General features: G+C 39.1%; 1 protein-coding gene across 1 annotated transcript in view; it reads left to right on the forward strand.

Annotated features, from left to right (window-relative positions):
- Positions 1 to 16510, forward strand: part of LOC131684825 (protein Wnt-6) — a 93295-nt gene extending 76785 nt beyond the window's left edge. Inside the window, exons 3-4 of the mRNA XM_058968015.1 lie at positions 2691 to 3244; positions 15685 to 16510. Of these exons, the coding sequence (XP_058823998.1) occupies positions 2691 to 3244; positions 15685 to 16146 (1016 nt within the window). The 3' untranslated portion in view covers positions 16147 to 16510. The remainder of the gene's footprint in view (positions 1 to 2690; positions 3245 to 15684) is intronic.
- Positions 16511 to 24064: the final 7554 nt, after the last annotated feature.

The following is a 24064-nucleotide window of genomic DNA, read 5'->3' on the forward strand; positions in this document are numbered from 1 at the left end:
GGAAACATGGTTTTTGAAAGTTTATTCATATACCGGATTATTACCGGACGTAGGAATGTTGCGTTGCATTGCGTTGCGTAAGCACGGTATACTTCGTAGATTGCAGACTGACAACTCTCATTTCCAGCCAGACTACTTGAGGAGCATTGTTTGGGAATAACAATTGATCCAGTCCGAGCGAGATTTTCGCTTGAGAGCCACCATTGCGGGCCACGACCATCTTTACCATAACTTGGGATGAGAAAGGAAGTGTTGATGTGGTACTTACTTAACGGAAGGCCCCGACTCAGTGACACTCCCATAAGTACCACGGATAAGGTAGTGGGTGGGTTGTTAGTCAGGATTCGCTTCAAGCAAGCGATGCGACTGAGAATATATTTTCGTGCATGTTTGAATAGTTTATTGACTGTAGGATACGTAAATCTTCTAGGCGTTTAAATTTTGGCTAATCGTTTATCGAGATTGTTTCATCGAAAACAACTTGAACTTCGGACAGCCGACTGTCGTGAGTGTTGTCGACAATATAAAATGAACCGTAAACAATGAGTTTAAAAGTGGTATGGTGGAACATTCAAAAATTATGCCACGCTAAGATTACCCAATACTAACTAACTCTCTATCATATTACCACGTTATTTTTCCCCTTGGTCTAATACGAATCAAATTCTTTTTTTTTCCTTCATTTTGTAGTAGAATTTCCTATATACATGGCGCAATCGTGCGTAAAACGGCCGATTTCATCAAAGCACATGACGTGCTCTCCTCCCATTTATGTCACAACTAGTCATATCTCTTTCTCCTAAGAGCGTGGCAGCATTTATAAATGGTCCTTATTGGTATAATCACAAGCATATTGAGATCCATATAATATAAATGCTGCGTTCCTAGACGATATTAACATCATGCACGAATCAAACGTTTCCAAATAGTACGTAGATATTCTTAGCTCAATATAATTGACTGACGAGTTAATGGACTAAAAGTAAAGCATTAAATATGACCACAAAACATTTGTTACTCGTGCTGAAATGATTGCCGCAAATTGGTAATTGGATTTGAAATGATCTTGCGAATTGTCAATTCTCCACCTTCATACATAATTCAAAATTCATTCACTCAGACAAGACCATGCGTATTTCCCACACGCATTAAAGACCCAGTGGATTCGTTTCCTTGTTGGTCAAATAAATTAGTTTGCTCAGTCTAAAGAAATGTCAGCTCGATTGGTATCAACCGGCGGTGTTCCCTTACAATGCCATCAAATGAAAGTACATTTAAAATTACATGCGACAAAATATGTGCAATTCAGAATATAACAAAATGAAGATTGCTTAATTATTAGCATTTAAAAAAAAAGATCGGAAAAAATTAGTTGCATAACCAAGGTGGTTCATTTTCAAAGATAGCACTGCTGACGAATCACTGTATAAAAATCGGTGATAAGGGACGCGGACGAAAATAGCTGACCACCGCCTATTACCGGATGTAGGAATGTTGCACAGAAAAACTAAAATCTCATTTCTAGTATATCGTAACCCTTCTAAAATAAAGGATTATCATGTAATTGTTTATTCGTTATTATTGTAAAATTCTAAAAAATGGTATTGATTGGAAAAAAAATCTTTTGTGGTCAATATTGCCCCTAAGTTCGAATTGGGCATGTTTTGCACATGACCCTTTATTTTTGTAAATTCTAATCATTATCAAACTACCTTCACTCTAAAACATATAACGATAAAATTAAGAGTTTTACAAGCAATCCGGTCACTAGTAGACGAAGTAGCTAGCTAGCCAGCTCACTAAAGGGTGTTCAATGAAATTCGAAGACGAAAGACTAATAAATAAATAGCTAATTTCTTGCTGAAAGATGACCGATTTTCCATCTCAAACCATATTGCAGCAATGCACACCGGCTGAGCGTGGTTGTTTGTTGATTTTCTGGTTAAGTAATTTACATACCATTACTACACGCCTGGCGCCTCCATCACCTACGCCCAGACGATGATGAATTGCTTTTCTGCGAACCTATCCTCTGTTTGTGGGCCCAAAATATGATTCAACCATTTTAAGATATTTTCATCTTTCGGCTAGAGAAACAAAAATATCTTCCCGTCGACCTCTATTTGTTCGATGATGAAGCTGTAAACACCTTTACTGCCTTAACGGCTACGGTTAGAGCTTTGTGACGGTGATGGGGGCCACCTCCCAAAAATTGCTAGTAGCTGGTTGTGCGGCGCAAATATTAGCCGTTCGGAATTGACTGCTTTTGGTCAGCTGACGGTGGGATGGCTGCAAGTTATCATCTCAACTTTAACTAGTCAGCGCAGTGGCAGCGGCAGCGTTTAGCAGATGCAAATGATGTTGGTGATCGGTTGCGTATTTTGAAATCAATTAGCGCCACCCGCGAGTGAGCGCAGGCAAAACCGTCCTTTCGCTGCGGTATTTATTTATGCTAATTTAGAGATCTCTCTCAGGTTGGCTGTCGGGGCGATGCCGTGGCGCTCGTCTCGCAAAGCGGCGTTGGCAGCACGTAATTAAATTAAACGATATTTATTTTATCAATTTCCTTCAAGTCGAATTTTATATTGACTTTCAGTTTTGGTCAGGCAAGTCTTATCGCTTTGGCAGGTTTCGAGCTCGGTTCACACGCTATTTGTTTGACTTACGTGGTTCGTTGTTTCCCATTTCAGATACTCGTGAGACGGCGTTCGTACACGCAATCACAGCCGCCGGGATTACGTACGCCGTTACGAAGGCCTGCACAATGGGTGATCTGGTGGAATGTTCCTGCCAGAACCACGTGAAAAAGGCCATCCAGAGCTATGCCGATGGTGGAGCTGAGACTGGCGTCGCTGCTATGCCTCTGGCTGGAATCGAAGAAGTTGGACCGGGTGCCGTTGTTGGCTTGGGGCAAACTAATGGCGGTCGAAGAGCCAAGAACGGCCGAAAAATGAACACACGCAATACAATGCTGATCACTTCGTACCGGAACGTCAATAGTAATTTCAAAAACTACAACAGTATAACGTCTTCGTCGGGGACTGGCAAGAAGGAGGCGATCAAATCATTGCAAAACCAAAAATCGAAGTCTACCGGGCAGGATGGTAGCTGGGAATGGGGAGGCTGTGATGATAACGTCAACTTTGGGTTCAGAAAATCGAAGGATTTTTTGGACGCGCGGTTACGCAAGAAGAGCGACATCCGGACGCTGGTCAAACTACATAATAACAACGCTGGGAGATTGGTGAGTAATGTGATTCTGTTCCTATTTCCGTCTAATTCATTACTTCGTTGAAGAAGTCAAACGCATGGAATTCAAATTATGCGCGGGTATATATTAGAGCTCGACAAAACATTACGCAATGTCAGTGATTAACCCTTAAAATGAGGTTTTCCGAAAGGAGCATTGTACTTTGTTGAATCTAGCATCTAGGAAATAAAAGCTCATCGCCTCCGAAGATTCTTATGTTTGATTCGTAATCTTATTACAATATTAGTTATATATAAATGAAATCAAAACACAGTTTGAAGTGGTGTAGCCGAGAATACATAACTTCCGCGAAATTAAGCTCCATGTTGACTTTAACTAGTTATTCCACCTCCTGAACTGTGGGTCTAATCCGAGTTTTCTTAAAGTCGATCGCAATTGTGTTATCTCGTAGCACGGGCACTTTTGTTTTCTTTAGCAGACTCATTTCACGGCGAAACCGGGGACAATGACACAATACTGTTTGTGCACTGGATATAAAACAAAGCGCTGACTTGCTTAACTGGTGCCCAAAGCGTTGCGATTATTTGCTTCTGCTTTGTGCGAGGTCAGAAGATAGACTGATGTGTAGTCTTCTTCAGTATTTGTATCAGTCTACAGGAAAGTTTATATTTGACAAACCAAGAGAACATTAGAAATTCGGTTCAAAGAGCACATTGCGGAAACAGCAAAAGCTTCTAGGGAATCTGATAAAGGTTAACCATTCCGCTTCAAATGCAAGATAGCGGTAAAGTGAAGTGTAAGTTTATTTAGCTACAAATAAACATAGTGGAATAAAATGGTAGAAAACCTGTGTAAAGCGTTACGTCCACTCCTCTAAGACCTCCGTTCACGTATATATTGTGATGTGGTGCTCTGATGAGATATAGACTGTGATGTAGATGTTCCGGGTTTATATTTCGACTTAGCAGTCTACGGAGGGTTTTTTAGAACGGAAAACGTTTTACTTTGTCCGACATTTCGATACGGGTTAGCATCATCTTCAGGGGATAAATCATTTATCCCCTGAAGATGATGCTAACCTGTTTCGAAACGTCGGACAAAGAAAAACGTTTTTCGTTCTAAAAATCCTCCGTAGACGGCTAAGCTGAAATATAAACCCGGAACTTTAGCATAAATGTACAGTAACTATGAATCTATCCGGCCTTATGCCTGATGTAAAATCTGTCATAGCAGCGTACTATAAACTGACTTGGGAACTTCTGACAGCAGAATTCGCGATATTTATACTGTCAGAGTCAATGTGTCAGGAAACACGACTATTGCTCGGCATATTTGCATATAATTTTAAAAGAGTTGTATCGTACCATGGCACAAACGGGTTTCGACAGTGATCCAAAATGGCCGTCACATAGGTAGCTCAGAAATAAATTTTAGGGGCATTGATGGAAAACATGAGCAACACAAGCATTTATTATTGGTAATCGTCAAACAATCTGGCAGGGAATAACTTTTATATGCGACTCTCTGCTCCGACAGCATTACGCACTAGTTCGTAAAAAGGTTCATACCCAACGATCTTGAACTCTCGTTATCTGTTCATGAATGCATCATCCTTGATCATTTAAATGTCTCACAAGATACCGTCAATTTTCACATTCTCAACTCTACGAACTGAGACATCTATGAAAATAGGTTAGCAAGTGGGTATCTTCCAACGATTAAATCTCCAAGTGACTTGGATGAGGTCGGAGACAAAAGAAACTCACTCATAGTAGCAGCATAAAACGAGGCTTGTCCGATTTGAGTTATACCTGCTTTCACGTTAACCCCCTGGTGAAAGGCTGAACTGGCTATATTCAAAAAGTTATGCAGAAGAGCATAGGATTGCCGACACTGAAACGGGTCGGTGGCATTTAAGTCGGCTCAATAAGCTTACCCACGAGAGAAGACGTGCAGAGCCTTAGACCGATCATTCTTATATTCTTCCTTCTCAAATCAGTGGAATGCGTTTTTGACCACTGCATTCTTAAAATCAATTAAACTAGGAAGTTTTTCTAATTATTGAAGTGCGTTTGACATATTGTCTTTCGAATCCACTTTGGAAGCTACACGAAGCCGTGGAGAAACTTTACACATTTCGAACTGGATACACGCAATGCTTAGCAACCGACATCTGTGATCAACCTTAAGACAAGTAAAGATTGGGAAACTGAATGTCAGTGGATGTCCTCAGTGTGGTGTGCTGTCACCGCTTTTATGGAACCTTGTCGACGATGGTTTTCGGGGAAACTCAATGAACTTGGATTTTTGACCTATAATAATGTGGTTCAATAGTGTTTTTAGTAACACACTTTTCGATTTGATGCAGCAAGCCTTATATGTTGTTGAGCAATCGTTGCACTCTCAGTTAATCCAAAAATCCAAGTTTTCTTCTCCAGATAAGCCGTGCTTGCGTAGCCGGACACCTTGCATTCGGCAGCTTGCAGACGTTAATTATCAGAGGTCCGGGCAAAATAAACTGCTTCAGAACCATCAGCAACTCACAGCGTGTTCAACTTCTTCGACAATGTCGAGCCTCCTTCATTGAACAAGTTTGCGGTTATACAAGTGACATTGAGTTCTACAAGATGACGACACGAATGAACTCATGATGAACGAAGTTCATGTTTGACAATTCTCGGTGGTTTGTTTTCTTTGTAAGGTGCGTGAGTACGAGTGCAACGGGTGCTCATCTGTTACATTCGAACTCACGTAACTACCATCTAAACAAACCACCGAGAATTGTCAAACGAAGTTCATCTGGCTCATTTTGTGTGGTTATGTCGTTTGGTGTAAAACCTAGTTTTGCATGGTTAGAGAAGCAGAATGCAAATGCCAGTCTCCACACACACACACACACATTGAAACATTCATTGGGATTCTGGGTATTTCCTCCAGTGCACCGCTGTAGCAAATATTCTGCACAAAGAGCCACGTACACGGGTTTGATAACATATTGAACGTTCCCTTCAAGAGAATGGTCGTGTTTGAATAAAACCAGTTCGCCTTTTGCCTCCGCCGCATGCCACTTGCACCAGTTGTTGACACCTTTTGGACACTTCGTATGCTGCGGATCCTTGTCAATTTAACACTTGTAGAAAAATGTTGCCTCTAGCATCCTTCATGTTCGATAAAGAGTCGATGTGCCTTCTGATCGCCAGTCCATAGTATGTCTTCAAATCCGCTGCTTGTCCGTCAGCTTACCCGCGTTTTCCTCCGAGTCCCTTGGTTCCTTTCTTCGCCGCTCGCAGTCGGCTGCCCATTCTCTTTTGCACATGACCTACGACGAATTCCTTTTTATCAGAGTGACGTCTTCGTATGGGTTCAAGTCCAACAGAACTTTGAAGGTTTTCGAATCGCCATCACCGATGTAATTGGCATATTTCAAGCCTAGAAATTCCTCGCAACGCGCGAACATTTCACCTCCATTTTCCCTGCACAGCCATGATGATTCGCAGCGCAGCTTTTGCCATGCAAGTTAAGCCATTCCTTGTATACTGCCATCCCATTCTTCGACGCCCATTCAACGTAAGATTGACAGAATAAAGATTTTAGAGCGAAATCCAAGACATTGCCGGAGTACTTCCCAATCGATGATGGAATCCCAGAAAGAGTCGAAAACCTTCGTTTCTTCCAAGAAACGTTTCTAGAAACGCTCAAGTGCATTTCTTTAATGCCTCATTCCATCGTCAACATCCTACTTCTAAATCACTTCAAAAACTGATTTTTTCGGCAGTTTAAGGTGTAGTGAGAAAACTGTAGTAAATGTTGTTACTAAAAGTGCATGGTACGTCCATCAATCCGCAAAAGTCTTCAAGTTTTGTAGCCCGACCCCCAGCATGCGCATAGCGAACATGAAACGGTGGTTTTCTTCATACAAACTGCCAATAGTGGGATTCGAACCCACGTACCGCTGGTTGCACTGGCACTTCACCACGAGTTTGAAAGCTAATCCTGCTCCAGATACACGGTTGGATGTCGCGTCTCCACCGCAGGACTTGCAAGCTAAGCACTCACTTAAGTAGCTGAAGATAGTGACGAAGTTGCAAACCACATAACTGATTCCCTGGTCCAGTTTAATGTCCTCGTAACTCGCAATTTTCCATTTCTTAGCGAATCTGCTCACGTATTCGGTGTCGGCTTTGAACTGATTCCCCTGGAATACCTTCGATAAGGGTCGACTACTGAGCCTTTTACTGCCGCGAGTGCTCTTTTTCAACAAATTCGACACGTTTACGAGAGACAAAACATGCGCACGTGACAGGCTTGCATGGAAATTACCGGAATACTAACAATTCCGATACGCTACAAGCAGGCGCAGTTCAGCCGCGACAGTAATGGCGCCCTCTTAAAATCAAAGCGTGAAATTCGTTTCCAAGAGTGAAATACACACGTACAGTGCAAGCATTTGGGAACGTGCACAATGCCATCAAAAGGTTTCTACCTGAGGCGCGCGTCTCCAGTTGAGAGCGTCCCTCTTCTTCGATACAATGCGCGTGTTAAAAGCAACGGTTTCTCTATGGTTTCTCTAAATGCTTAATAAATAGAGAGAGTTTCTTTTTTCACGTTTAGTTATGATTCTGGAAGCAATGGAAAGCGATATTTCATTTTTATTCAATAAATTCAAAAGACTCGTGACTGTACATATATTGCTTCAAGGTGACGTATTTATTACGTGTTCACTATCCAGTAAAAAGGTAAAACATCTCCATTCAGGGCCGGCGAAGCACTTTTTTCCCGAGTGGGTAGTAAGATTCGGAGTGATTTCTACTAATAGTGACGAAAGTTCAGACATGGTGTATGTAAGTGAAAGTTAAAATTTCCGGATAATACCTGGTTGCTATTTGGAAATACACTTTGTTAACGTGTTGTGTGACCGACCGCTCGGCGAAAATGTGTTTGTTGATTACTGATACTACGAATGTTACACAGCAAAGTACCAATTACTCTATTCTTTTAAATTTCGTTGCATTAATTTTTTGTTTCCTCCTATAAAACCTTTGCGCGGGTACCGCAGCCCGCATGATAGTTTTGATTAATGGGAAGGTATCTCCGGCAATAGACAGCCCCTCTGGCTTAATGGAGGTCGATTTGAATATTTATTCAATGGCAAAGTAATACCGATAAATCTCCTTTTCGATATAAATTATATTCATCTAATACAACAGGCCCCTGGAAGGTCTACACACGGACCGAATATAACTCGATATATCGCCTAAACCAACTAAATAACACTCGGCCTTGTACGAAGAAGTATCTTGTCTACGTATCCGCCTAGGAAGTTGAGATTGGTGGTGTAGTCTCCGACAGGGGCCTTAATTGCGAAATATGGGGTTGGCTCCTTCCAGAACCCTTTGCTTCAGTCAGTGAAAATTCTGGTTTGCAAGCAAATGCGTTCAGCATAAATCGAGGAGAATATGAACTTATTTTCAATCCGTCTAATGTCGAGCCTTTCGCCGGATCTACTCTTCCAAAATTTTGTTCTACCTTTTCGCCTTTTTGTACCACAGGGCATACCGTCATTGCGAATAATTGGATCATACAGTTACCCAATGTTGAAAAGTAGAAACCACGACTAATTTCTACGCTCCCTGGCCCACTAAAGAGCGACAGTCTGACAATCCCACTGAGAAAATATGTTCTAATGTGCCTATACATTTAAAAAAAAAAAAAAAGAAAATCCTTTCCTCTTCTAAGCTGCCTCGTAAAGGCATGAGAGTGTCCTTTGATGGGTGCTATTACAAAGGCGAAGTAAGTGGCTCCTCGTCTCGGAAATCTTCAAAACTAACACAAATTTCCTCATGGGACATCAAAAACCCCAAGTGTCCCTATGTTTCATTCTCATGAACTTCCGACGTAGATCTTCCATACTTTTAACATTATTCGCCAGGACCGAGTCAATCCTCGGTACCAGATATTGAAGTTGTCGTCGATTGCCAAGTCGGAATCAAAGACAGATATTGTTCCGCTATACATCGCAGCTCAGCTGGTTCAAGAAGACTTCAACTCCCACGGTAGGGCGGTCTTTACGTTGATAACTGATCTATCTTACTGTATGATATTCGCGATAATTGCAATATGATCATGACTCCAATCGAATCAAAACAAGGAATTCCTCCGGTGGAAGCATACAAGGTTTTAGCTGGCTTGATTATCGACACTGCGATTAAAGGTCAGACGAAACGAGATCCGGCGCAAACAGCAGTGGACGGTCTCCCACTTCGTGGTGGGTAGAGAGCGCTCAGAATATCCTATAAGGACTTTCTGAATGTCGGATCGCACGATTTTTTCCGAATATACGCAACGTTAGAAACGCAAATGAAAAACTTAATGAATACTGAAAACGCTGTTATTGGCACCGGTTTGTCGACGGATTAACGAAAGAAATAATGTTTCATCTGGTGGATAGGTCCTACGTTGTGTAATCTATTCAACCGTTGATCGGAAGACACGGAACCAAGAATCCTTTTTCGGCGACAACAGCATTCCATATAGATCAACACTACACACTCAAATTGGATTTCGCTGTTCGGTAATTTTTTTGACGGAAATTTCGGCAAAGTCCGAAAGATAACTGATTTATCGGTAAACACGGTTTATTTGACAGAATATATGTCAAACTTTACCGAACGGTCTGTTGTATACAAATGGTTTTACCAAAATCTGTAATTAAAAGTACAATTCGTACAGTAATATCGCATTATTCCCGTATCCGGTAAAAAAATGCCCAATAAATGGTAAAAAATTACTGTTCATTACCGAATTTTGGAAAATTCGATTGTCCGTGAAAATTAACTGTCAAACCGCAGTCATTTGCAATTTTGAAAGTGTTCTGCAGACCGTTGTTTAGTTTAATATTTAGTAGTCGTGTTCGCGAATGAAAGCTGTCTACTGATGGAAATTTTCGGTAGGCATTTATTTGGCTAAATGCAATGCAGCGGAAAGTCATATCTATAGTGGCCAATTACACGCTATATACATCTGCCACCTCTGACATCACGATACTTTGCGGCACGTACATCTTTATTGACCGCAGCTAAAAACCATTTTAGGTTCTTTCCCGTTATATGTTTTCACTACCGGATAGCTGCGCTGCTTTTTAAATACAATGAAAGTGCCAAAGATTAAAACCATAATAAAAGTTATCCATTTGTTGTTTTTATATATAAATCCGAAATATTTTTATACAATTGATTAAAAAATGAATGTTCCGAAAACGTCCGTTAACATCTGTATTAAAATTACCGAACTATTCGGTAATTTTTGACAGATCAGAAAAAATTGATTACCGAACGTTCTGTAACTTGTTCAATTACCGAACTGGTTACCGAACGTTCAGCTGTTGAAAGTTCAGTAAAACATTACCGAATACTGCAAATATTTCTAAGTGTGTAGATGGTCGGGTTTCAATTATTTCGACCCCGAACCCAAAAGCTTGAAAATTGAAAAACACGAACCCGACCCGAGCCGAAATATTAAAATTTGAAAAACCCGAACCCGACCCCAGCCCGAACATTTTAAAATTGCAAAATCCGAACCCGACCAGAACCCGAAAATAAAAATTTTGTAAAACCCGAGCCCGACCCGAACCCGATATTTTCAAAATTTAAAAACCCGACCCGAGCCAAAAAATTTATAATTCGAAAAACCCGATCTGAACCGTACTTGTTAATACGGATAATCAACCAAAGATCACGAAAATTTTTAAATTTAGGTATCCGAGCTGCATCCAAGGATCATCCAAAAGTATCGTCCAAAGCTCATCCAAAATAGTTATAGAATCACTCGAACCTGAAGTAGCACCATACGCGTCCAGTTATATCTATCTGTGGCAAAACGAATTACTGGCAAGAGAAATTTATTTTTAGTATTATTGGACGTCGCATTTGTAATGTTCTGAGAAACTTATAAATCGTCGATATCTTAATCAGAAAGTAGGATAAATCGGCTAACGCATGGGGAAACAAGAGGCATAATGAAAACCGATTCAAACAACCCTCATCGAAAACCATTCCTGCAAGAGTAGTTTTGTATAATTTATTACATGTATTAAATTAAGCACTGTCAATTGGCATGTAGTACTCGACAGTTTACACAACGTCACCCGCGTTACTGGTTGGTACGGTCAAACTTAAACTTGTGTCGAAGGGTGTCAATCAAGATTCTCTGTTGCGTTCTTGATATCATATCAATAGCTAGCAGAGTATGCGTGCCAGTAGAGATCTCCAATGGAGTTCTCGGAACGACTCCAAACTTCTACAAATCCGCTCGTGACTTGAACAAAGCACACACTATTTTTATATTAATTCCTTAAAATGTAGTGGAAATTCTAGTGTATTTTCATGAAGGAATCCGAATCATGCAACGGCCTAGCCCGGGGACAATCTGGCAGAAAGTGCTTGTTTCATATGTGTACCACTGATATGATAGTGACGCTAGCATACCATTACCATATGAGTGCCATCGATGATAGATTGTCTCTACTTATCGTAGATTCTTCTTGCTGGTACCAATATATTTTCCGAAAAATTGACTTTGACTTGGTTTATTAATGATTATCACGAAAAGTAAATCGCATAAAGATTTTAGACGCGATTGTTAAATGCTCTCTCTCTCTCTCTCTCTCTCTCTCTCTCTCTCTCTCTCTCTCTCTCTCTTTCTCTCTCTCTCTCTCTCTCTCTCTCTCTCTCTCTCTTGAATACTCGTTTAAAAAAGAAAATAATTCGGACAGTTTGTGAATCTGAAGAGAAGAAATTTGATACATGAATAAAAAATGCAATAGTTGAGCATCAGAAAATATAACGAATTCTAGCGATTTAAAAAAAATAGTGCGGCTATATATGTCATCCATTCGAATCACGAAGTAAAGTAAAATAAATAAAGTTAATACTACAAAAAGAGATTGGGTGTTTTATGTAGACGCAAACAGCGTCAAAAAATGGTGATTTGTTCAAAAACCCGAACCCGACCCGAATTCGAAAATTTTAAATTCGAAAAACCCGAACCCGACCCGAACCCGAAAGTTTAAAATTTCAAAAACCCGGGCCCGACCAGAATCCGAGAAATTGAAATTTGAAAACCCAGAACCCGACCCGAACCTGAGAAGTTTAAATTTACAAAACATGAACCCGACCCGAAACCCGTCGGGTTCGGTTCGGGTCCGGGTTTCGGGTTCAAAAACCCGAACCCGACCATCTCTAATCTACATTCAAACAATTAATGTTTCGCGATGAAATGATAATACTTAATTTAAACTTAATGATAATACTTAATTTAAACTTAAAACCTGTGATCCACTCGTTTACTCGGATTATTCAAACATATGGGCTCTCAATTAGCTTAAGTCCTAGGCGGCAATTTTATTTTTTATTCCATGCAATCAGTAAATATGTTGCTTGAAATGAGATTTAAATATGCTAAACATTTTAATTATAAATTTTAAAAAAATTTAAAAAAGTCACCCTTCATGGAAAACTGATCATTCTTTTTATTTCCAACCACTTCATCTATAACTCTCTTTGGTTTATTCGGTCTAATGGCCATTCAGACTTTTGCCTTCGGATGAATGACTATTCGGCTTAATGACTCAGTATGACTATTATGACAGTAGTGGTGAGGGTAATCACGAAAGATGCTGCATTCTCCCCACAAAACTGATGGTTTTATATTTACCCCTAACAGCTACGTGGAAATCTGGTCTCAAAAGAGTTTACAGTTTACGGGTCCAAGGTTCATGATGTCCTGTAGTATTCTTCCGTTTACCAAAAAGCTGCAAATTTTGACTTTTTTCTTTCCCTAACATTGTTGTCACTTTCCCAGATACAGCCTCTGCTACTCTGATGCTGAAATCAATTGCTCTTGTATATATTGCCTTCCATATAATAAGCCTAATAGTGTTTCTCCTTGTTTCCGTTGCTAATCGAATTATAGTTCGTGCTAAAAATAACAAATTGTATATCCCGTCTTTGAAAATATTTCTACCTACATCCTTTAGTCTGAATAAAAATGCACTAATATTCTTTCTGCATATCGATCTGAATTCCTTGTTTTAAGATGTATATGTGTTTAGAATTTTAGGTTTTAGTTTGTTCTAAACTTTCGAGTGGGTATTTCGGGTATTTTCGAGTAGGTAGTACTACCCATACTATCCACGGTATCCACCGGCCCTATCTCCATTAGGGTGTCCCAAAATGACATCATGTTAAAAAAAAGTCATTGGGCTCACTTCTTATTAGGACCACTTTCTTCTTCGGAGTGAATTTGCTAAAACGCTCGAATTTTGATTTTTTTAAAAATCGGCCGATATTGGATAAAATTTCAAATTTATACCTGTTGAAGTGGTCCTAAACTGTCTTAGATTTTTTTTCAGCATTTTTTATTTTTCTGGAGATCCAAGTTGAGAAGTTTGGTTAGTTAGTTTGTACAAATTTTGAATTATAAGAGCGGCAGAGCCATTAAAACTTAGTAAAAAGCAAATTTTTTGGTGTTTTTCGGTATATTCTTTAAAACTGGGTATCTACAAAATTTTAAAAGTATAGAAAACACTTTATATAGTTGAGCCAAATACAGGGGCGTAATTTTGCTGAAGAAAGTGTATAGCTGCTGCTAATGGGGTATGAGTTATTTAACTTTTTGTTAGATAACCTTTGACATTTTTTGGCAATTCATCAAAAATAATGCTATTCCAAAAAGTAAATCAGTTCAAATGTGCTTTGACAACACATTGTTTTTCGGAAAATAAAAGGAAAATGATGAAAAATGACGTTTTATGCACGTCTTTAATATGCCAGGACGAGGTTGAATGAGCATCTGATGATTTTTTTGTAACTAAAATTGTAAAAATAATGATAACTTTGCTAATGACGCCCAGTCTCTAATTATTTTTGAAGAGGCAATTCTTCATAATTACTTCTAGGAGGTATCTTCAACAAAATAATTGTGTCAGAAGATGTGCTGTATTCTGATGTAAAACTTTTTCAAGGATATTTGCCCCAAATGTGATTATTTCGGAATTATGTTATCTAAACAGTAAATAACAGTTTTTCAACACTCACCTCACTCTTTTGCATTTTTCTCCACTTTGAAGTTCCTAACATGGAAATAAGGCCTTATATACAAAATATGAATACGCCAATCAATTCAGCCTTCAAATTTACGCCATACCTTGCCATTAAATCGACATATTTGTTTAATTTTAGTGATTTTCAAACCCGCTAGGTGGCAATTAGCATACAAAATAATTTTACAAAAAATCGTCAAATGCTCATAAAAACCGATTCTGATTGACTAGAGACAAGTGAAAAACGCCATTTTTCATCATTTTCCTTCTATTTTCCGAAAAATAATATGCGGACTAAGCACACCTAAGTTGTTTTATTTTGTAGAACAGTGTTATTTTTGATGAATATTATAAAATGTCAAAAGGTTATTTAACAAAAACTTAAATAACTCATTCCCCATTAACCGTAGCTATGCACGCCCCTGTTACGGCTCAACTATATAAAGTGTTTTCTATACTTTTAAAACTTTGTAGATACCCAGTTATGAAGAATAAATACTGAAAAACACCAAAAATTTTACTTTTTATTAAGTTTTAATGGCTCTGCCGCTCTTATAATTCAAAATTTGTACAAACTAACTAACCAAACTTCTCAACTTGGATCTCCAGAAAAATAAAAAATGCTGAAAAAAAAATCTAAGACAGTTTAGGAGCACATCAAGAGGCATGCATTTGATATTTTATCGGCCCATTTTTCAAAAAATCGAAGTTCGCCACCAGTAGGGAGTAATTTAGCAAATTCACTCCGAAGAAGAAAGTTCTCCTAATACCCTAACCTTTCATTTAAGAAGTGAGCCCGATGACTTTTTTGACGTGATGTCATTTTGGGATACCCTAATCTCCATTCACGAAAAAAAAATTCTGGAAGCATATTGTAGTTTATGAGTTAATGTTAGTTTGTACATCACACCAAAAAATAATGAAATTTAAACGACATGTAAATCAATACGAATGCAAACATACAACGATTGAATCAAAAATTTGATTGAAAATTACGTTAAAATCAATTGGAGCATCAAACAGCATACAATTTTACACTTTCATTCATGTAATATTACATGTCATTCATTTTACGGCAGTATTCGAGTAAAAATACATTGAAGTGCATTGGTTTTCCGTTTAAAGAAACTGTAATTTTCAATCCACTTGTAAAATTATAATAAAATTAGTTGAAGAAAGCACGACAAGTCGTGTGTATTTGTGGTGGAACTCAATTTTACATTTATATTCATGTTCCAAATATGTGCATGAAAATAAACTTAAAATTACCAAATATTTTTTTCTGTGATCTTATAATAAATACCTCCTTAATTCGCAGGAAAATATTTTATTACACACTTAATAAAACTTATTTTCCTTCTCTCCCAACCATCAGGCCGTCAAGCAGTTCATGCGGATGGAGTGCAAGTGTCACGGGCTGTCCGGTTCCTGCACCATGCGAACTTGCTGGATGAAGATGCCCCCCTTCACCGAGGTAGGAATTCGGCTGAAGGAACACTTTGACGGGGCAACGAAGGTGATAGCGAGAAATGACGGACACAGCTTCATGCCGGACGATCCGTCGATCAAGCTGCCGACGAAACGGGATCTGGTGTACACCGAAGATTCGGACGAATTCTGCGAACCGAATCCGAAGACGGGTTCGCTGGGCACGAAAGGCCGGGAATGCAACATCACTTCCAACGGGGTCGACGGATGTAATTTGATGTGTTGCGAGAGGGGACAAACGAGGAAACAGGTTGAGGTTAAGCGGAACTGTAAGTGCAGCTTCAAGTGGTGCTGTGAAGTTACCTGCAGCACGTGTATCGATGTGAAGGAAGTTTACAGCTGTAAATAGCGGTGATTGATCGGAGGTGATGTAGGTTGTAGGGTAGATAGATGATTGTAGTTGCTGCATTTGTTTCTAGTTGGCAGATACTTTTTTTAAAGCTACTCTCAAAGTGAACCCGGCAAGACTGATCGAAGTGACAACGGTGAATGAAGAAGTTTCTATTGAAAATTCGGTTGACATGTCTGTATAGATTGAAATGTTTAGGAATTGGAATCAAATTGATTGAAATAAAAAAATGTTGTGTTATAGCAGTGTAACTTACCAGATCTTTGACTAAGCTTTAATCAATCCGTAGGTATGTAAAGCTTCCAAGAAAGCAGCGCTAATAAGTAGAGTATGTTTGCAATATTTATTGTTAAGTGTGGATAAATCTGGGCTTGTAAAACTAGTTTCCGTTCAATCATTCAACGAAAGAACCCCTCCTCCTCCTCCTGAACTACTTATACTCCTCTGAACACTCGAATAAAACATTAATAATATCGCGTGATAGCAGCTGCGGTGGTGCAATTAAACCATTAATATCATTTTTATGTGATTCTGTCTTCACTCAGATAGAGACCACCATAAAAAGTGGTTCCCTTTCGCCACACCTTCACTTCTCCGCGCTCATTTTCCCAGCATTAATTTAGTTGTAAATTTGTTCTCTCTGCAGATTTGTTCCAGTCTTGTTTTCGTTTGCCGTGGCGTCTCTCGTGATCACAATTTATGGTCGTAATATGCTGCTGGGTTGGGAAAAAATGATCTTCGATTCTGCCTGCTGCAGCCACCCGCACTCCGCATTGGCAATCGAACCCTATCGAAAAATCATATATCAAACCGTTGAAAGCCCTCCGCACGGTATCGTGGGTTGATGGCGGTAGAAGACCTCGAAGTTGAAACCACCAAAGTTGGGGGGTTATTAATTAAAATTCCACGTCACGATACCTGGCTGCGTGTGGGGTTCATTGTAGCGAAGGTGCATAACAGTCAGTCACCAACCAGTCGCGCACTGTCATTAGCATCAAAAGCCAATTAATCAATGCCAAACCGAAGTGCTTTCGGTATTAAATTTTTATCATTAATAATTTCCCACCGATGCTGACCCGGAAAAGGACATGCGAATTCCTAATTTACACTATGGCTTGTTTTGGAAAGGTCGATCTACGGAGTAGCAAACCGTGTTGCCGAAGTGAAATGTTTGATTTTTCCTCCACAACGAATTCGGTTTGGACCGGCCTCTCTCTGGTCGCCTTGCACAATCGCCATATGTACATCATTCTCAGTTGAGCATATCATGCAAAGTGGGGAGTCTGTCCCGAAGTCGCATCCTGATGCTTTATTTGGAATGATTTCGGAAAATCGTTTAGAGTTATTCTAAAATTATTGACCTTACATTGTTTTTGATTGTTTAGAATTATCTGCTCTTCTATTCACATTAATTCATATTATAGCGATATCTTCGAATGAGCTTTTTGTTTGTAGTGGGTTGACCAACATTTTGTCTACTAGAGATACAAAACAGATTTTGCTCGACATTGCTGTATCAAAAAATATAGAAAAAAGAATTTTTGAACACATTAAAGAACCAACCGGAAGCTCTCTACAAACCACGTGACAATGTTGGACCTGCGGATATATTTCGGAAATACAACTTGAATGTTCTTCATTTTATTGTGGATTTCAGATCAGCGTACTATTCTGTGAAATGAGATTAGCGGCCGTACACTAATTACGTAAAGCTTTTTTAGAGCTTGTCAACCTCCCCCTCCCCCCAGATAATAGTTCGTAAGATTTTGGTGAACTCCCCCTCCCCTTACAATAAGATCTTATCATGGTTATCGTAATTAAAAAAATCAAATTGTTAATTCATCAAATAATAAGATAGCGAAAACGATATGTATAGAATTATTACAAGAAAACTCATGACAAAATTTAACTGTAATCATCTGCAGAATTTTAATTGCATGCCAATCTCGCCCAGTAGAAAGAATAACTGTTGTCAGATATTCAGTAACTCCAATTTGGTCCATATGATCTGCTTTGCTATATTCCACTTTTTTTTGGAGACGAACCACTGAGACCAGTATTTATATCTATGTGTTATATTCCACTTCCATTGAATCTATTTTCTTGTGATGTAGAATTTAAAAGAGATTATAACCTCTTCTGGCATGAATTTATTCTGAGTTCCAGTTGTGACGCTTATCGTACACATAGCTCCGAGTTAACCATCTTCGAATTTTCTTGAATTAAAATACAGTTCACACTCTGGAAATATTCGACATTCAAGATCTTTGACAATCGCATGTTAGAACATTTTCCAGATACTTTGCTTCTTAACTTGTAAGACATATTGTGACTCCAGTTCCCGAACAGAACAATGTACAACCAAGAGCCAAAAAATTACTCATATTGTTTGATATACAAGGATTATATGGTACAAATGAAAATAGTTCCCTTTTCTCATTTAGAATATTTTCCTTATGGATTTAATTTTTTAAACTTGTTTTATAATATTACGTAAGAAAGGACAAAACCTCCCTCCCCCTCAGATAAGAATTTGTAATATATTTTGAAACTCCCCCTCCCCCCATACGCCCTTACGTAATTAGTGCATGGCCCCTTAACTGTGGTTGACAGGCCCGATGAGATGAGGGCGGGGGTCGACCGGGGCAATTTTCCCAGGCTCTGGGTCCTATTTGTAGGCCCATATTTTTGCTCGAAAGTAAAACTGAATGGACGCCCAAGCAACACGGTATGTTGATAAGCTGTTTTTACAACACCAATGTCACACATTAATTTGTGAAAATATTACTGCAGCAAGCGTTATTCAACTGTTATGCAATTAAAAAAGCGCAAGAGGCGGAGCATATAGGCAACCTGTTCATTTGTTCCGAATGATGTACCAAGAATCATAATAACAACAAAGATTGTTGCAATAATGCTAGCGTTTGCTTTGAAAACAACTTTGTCGAAATGAAATGAAACTTAATGTGTTACATGAAATTGTTATGCAAACAAAGTATAAATATTATGTTCACATTCAAATATGACAATATCATTAATGTGGGTGAAAATGTTTAACCAACAAAATTGAATCGAGTAATTTTTGAAAATACTTTGATATTTTTAAAGGGCCTTAAAACAACGTTGATATAAACTCAATAAATTTTGTACCTATTTTGTGAATTATTTATCGTACGCAAAGAACTGTGCTCAAATATGCTTTTTTCGAGAGTAATCAAAAATTTGAAGCATATTAATGATGAAAATTTTGGGTTCCGATCAAAAAATCTATGCATATTAACTGTTCGTCAGCAACTTATATCGAGAAAGAATTCATTCTATCAATGAATATGGCGGTTGTTTTTATTTCTACTATGTTGCAAACTGAAGTTGAGTAAAAGTTTTATAAGTGTATCCGGAATCAAATTTGCGGACAAGTTGAATAATAATGTCATCTCCAGTTTACGCGATGATGCTTGCAACAAAATTGTTTTAGCTGTGCAGTAGAGTCACAAACACGTTGCAAAAACATCAATAATATGTGTCAAAGTTGATTGTTTCAAAAATCATAAGCACCACAAATAAATAACTAAGATGTAACGTGCAGCAGCTGTGTTTCACACATGCAACAGTCATGCTTTTTGCAATTCTGTTGTCATTGTAATGCAACATATAACATTTGTTGTTTTTCTAGAACATGTTGCAAGTGCTGCTTGGGCGGAAGGTGGGTGACGTTTGTTAAAATAAACGTTCTTAAGGGAGTTGGCTACTATATGTACAAGACCAAAAAGTTTTTATAGCACGAACCGATAGAATAAACTATGAACTTTTCAGAAGCCAATTCAAAGTATTTTCGAAGAAAGCAATAAAGCGTGAAACAGGAATGCGAGCGCACGGACGAACATATCCGTCCTCTTCTGGATTCTTTGCCGGTGGTACCGGTTGTTGATTTGGAAACACTGGGTGCTATTGTTGTTGAGTGATCATTTGTAGATATTGATTTCGTAGTCATTTGCGTTTGACATAAAAGAACGGTGTGCTTCTGCACAAAGTTTTGCCGTGATGCGGTATCTTTTTGCAGAGTTTGCACATAGGAATCTGCCATGGGGACATGACCAGTATTTGTTACTATGTTTTAATTACCGCAAGGTTCTACTGTATCGATTTGGTGGGCTATTTTCGGCAAATTTGAGACTAAGAGAAACGAAAGCAATGAAATTGAAAGACGGATAGGTATTCTAGAGCGAATCGATTATAAACTTAGAACGGAAAACTAGAACTAGGCAGGCTCATATGGGCATGATCGAAAGTAAATGTGAAGAATTCTTTGCCTTCTGCAGAGTAGGAGTTGGGCGTTGCACCCAAGTCCACCGCATGGTCTATGGTAGAACATAACTCATCATCATGTTTTACCGCCGACGCCGGCTAAAACATGATGATGAGTTATGTTCTACCATAGACCATGCGGTAGACTTGGGTGCAACGCCCAACTCCTACTCTGCAGAAGGCAAAGAATCGCATCTGCCCGTCCGTGTACTCGGGGGACCGAGTCTTCTTCCGACAGATGATGTCCTCCATCTTGAGGGTTCGGTGAATCAAGGTATGGGAGCAGTGATATTTTCGGCCGGCGTCAGACAAACTCGTTCCGTCCTTGTTCTTCTTCGTCATTATCTTCGCCAAACGGGCGCTAGCGGCCTTCCCCTTCACGCTCAGGGATCCAGTAAACTGTACACACGGACATGTTTTCGTCTCGAAAGTGGTCTACCTTAAACTTTTTTCCACGATGACCATGCGTTTCATAAAACCGTACAAAACGCTCGCGGAGTGCTTGTTGTTTCGACGCCATCTTCGGTTGAACTGACAGCACCCGAGCGATAAGAAATACGCCACCCATTTTTAAGGAGTCCAGAGAGCAATTCTTCAAGAGAGAAAAAAAATTTACCCACTTTAATTTAATTACAAAAAAAGGTATTGAAATCTCATTTTTGTTGAACACCCGTTACTGTGTCGAACGTGAACAAAAATTAGTAACTATTACAAGCAGAAATGGGCCATATTGTGGTCAAACTGTATTCCTGTTCACTTTAAGAGATGTCAAAAAAAATCTTCCATTCTAAAAGTGAAAAAACCTGTTTTAATCCACCTAGAGGTGCAATTGTGCCTTTCTCATTTCTACAAACTATGATTTAATAGCTGGTTCGTACAATATAACATTATGAAAATGTCTTTCATTCTTATTACACTTGGTAAGTATATATAATAGCACCTTTTTGCATTCATCGCGGTATCGGTTTGAATCGGAGTTTTCTATGTGATCGCACTCCACAACCCGTAACACCGGACCGGAAGTCGGATGGAGATGGAATTTAATATCAGTTTCCGGAAACGCAACACCTTTCATTTGAGACTAAGTTGATCAAATCGGTTCTGCCATTTTCGAGAAACCAATATAACCGTTATTCTGAATTTGGATGCTTCCGGATCCGTCGATGGTGTGTGGCCAGTGGCCAGTGTGGCCAAAGAGACTTTGAATGACTGTTGGTGACCTAGATCTACAAATTCAACACTTGTGTTTACATTTTGGAAAAAATTTCACCTTTTTACATTCATCGCAGAATCAGGATTTGCTGCGTGATCGTACGTATCACCCTGTAATTCAGGAACCAGAACTCGGATCCACACAAAATTCAACAGCAGCTGATGGACCTTTCATTTAAAATCAAGTTTGTCAAAATCGGTTCAGAAAATTCCGAGAAATTGATGTGGACAAATCAACAAATTTTGTTTTGTAACCATACTCTTCAACTCGTAATCCGGAACAAGATGTCGGTTGAAAATAAAATTCAGTAGCAACCTATGGGAATATTATACCTTTCATTTGAATCTTAGTTTGTCAAAATCGGTTCAGCCATCTCCGAGAAACCGATGTGGACATTTTGTTAACAAATCCGCACATACACACACATACATACATACATACATACATACATACATACATACATACATACATACACACATACATACACACATACATACACACAGATATTTTGCGATCTCGGCGAACTGAGTCGAATGAGTCGAATGTTATATGAGACTCGGCCCTCCGGGCCTCGGTTAAAAAGTCGGTTTTTGGAGCAATTGCATAACTTTCTATATGAGAATGGCAAAAGAATAATATTTAATTAGCTTAATCAGCATAAGTTCAATGTTATATTCATGTGATAACATTTTGAAATGTTGGTGGAATGGGTTTGAAAGTGGAGGGAATGGGGGGTTAGTAGAATGGGAGTGGAGGATGCGTCAGAAATCGTTCATCTTATTTCGGTATACGGGGTGGATGAAGGAAATGCGGGCGTGAGGGTGGTCCAAGGGGAGGGGAGTGATGAAGGAGGAAGGTGTAAGGGCAAGGCGGGGTGAGGGGCGGCGACGCAATACTCAACTGCATATTTTGCCTTCCATTTGAGACTTGGTTTGAGAAAATCGGTTCAGTCATCACCGAAGAACCGATGTGACTTTAATTGTGGAATATGCCCGAAATTCCGGACTTCCGGAATCGTCGATAGTGGACAATATATTCAAAGAATGTTTGATTGGCAATCAGTGATCTAGATCTGCGATTAGAAGTTATTTGGTGACCATTTCAATAGTTTTTAGCCTCTGAGGTATTACGATTGTACAGATTTATATGGGAAATTCCAATGTATCCTTACTAACACCCCTGTAACTCCGGAAGCAAGGGTCAGAACCGAATGAAATTCAGCAGCAGTCAACGGTATTACTGTATCTTTCATTTAAAATCAAGTTTGTAAAAATCGGTAGAGAATTCGATGGGGAATGAGTGTGATATTAGCTTAGGAACTTGGCGGGTTCCCCGGGGGCGTCATGAACCGTCATAGGTGACCAATGTGGTCAAAGCTGCTTTAATTGATCATTAGTGATCCAGACCCGCAAACTAGAGTAATGTTACATCAATTTTAATATGTTTTACATCATTTTAACATCATGGTGGTACCAGTTTATATGGGAATTTGCTGTGTGACCGCACTCTTCAACCCGTAACTCCGGAACCGGAAGTCGGATCAACTAAAAATTCAATAGCAGCTTATGGGAGCGTTATACCTTTCAGATGAAACTAAGTTTACGAAAATCGGTTCAGCCATCTCTGAGAAAATTGTGTGAGTTTAAATGACAAACACACACATACACACACACACATACACACACACACATACATACACACACAGACATTTGCCGATCTCGACGAACTGAATCGAATGGTGTATGACACTCGGCCCTCCGGGCCTCGGTTAAAAAGTCGATTTTTACAGTGATTGCATAGCCTTTCTTTATATGAGAAAGGCAAAAACATCAAAATTACAATTGGAGTTAAAGATTTGACACTTAATCTTTTTCACACTTTACAATTTCACCATGTTAGTCATAACGTATTGATTATGTTCCAGATCCTTAATCAAGCAAAAACGTTTGTTTCGCGAAACGAAATATATAGTTTAATATAGCATCATACAGTCAGTAAATTGACGATGACACAATCGATATACGATCACATAAATTAGCACCGTGCATCTTTTATCACGTCCTTAACCATTCAGCAAGGATAGAATGCAGCTCAGAGCAAATAAAGAGAAAAATAAAAACACTCTTTTCACTTTTCATGCGAACCACTGCTCTTCTCTTTTGTAATAAACCTCTTTACTCCGATGTGTGTTGCTCCCATGTATGCATTATACTTCATGGCTGCACACACAAAAGAGTAGAAATAAAGAGACTCTTTAGTATGTATCGTGGTCCCATGTGCATGGAAACAGGAAAGGCAACCAAAAACATCAAAAACGTTGTTCTGATCAAACTTTATCTGAATTGTAGTTAGATTTGCCTTTCTCTCTGTGTGCCACTGTAAGAAGACACAAAAAGGTGG

This window comes from Topomyia yanbarensis, chromosome 2, assembly GCF_030247195.1.
Source record: "Topomyia yanbarensis strain Yona2022 chromosome 2, ASM3024719v1, whole genome shotgun sequence".
In the NCBI taxonomy this organism is placed as follows: Eukaryota; Metazoa; Arthropoda; class Insecta; order Diptera; family Culicidae; genus Topomyia; species Topomyia yanbarensis.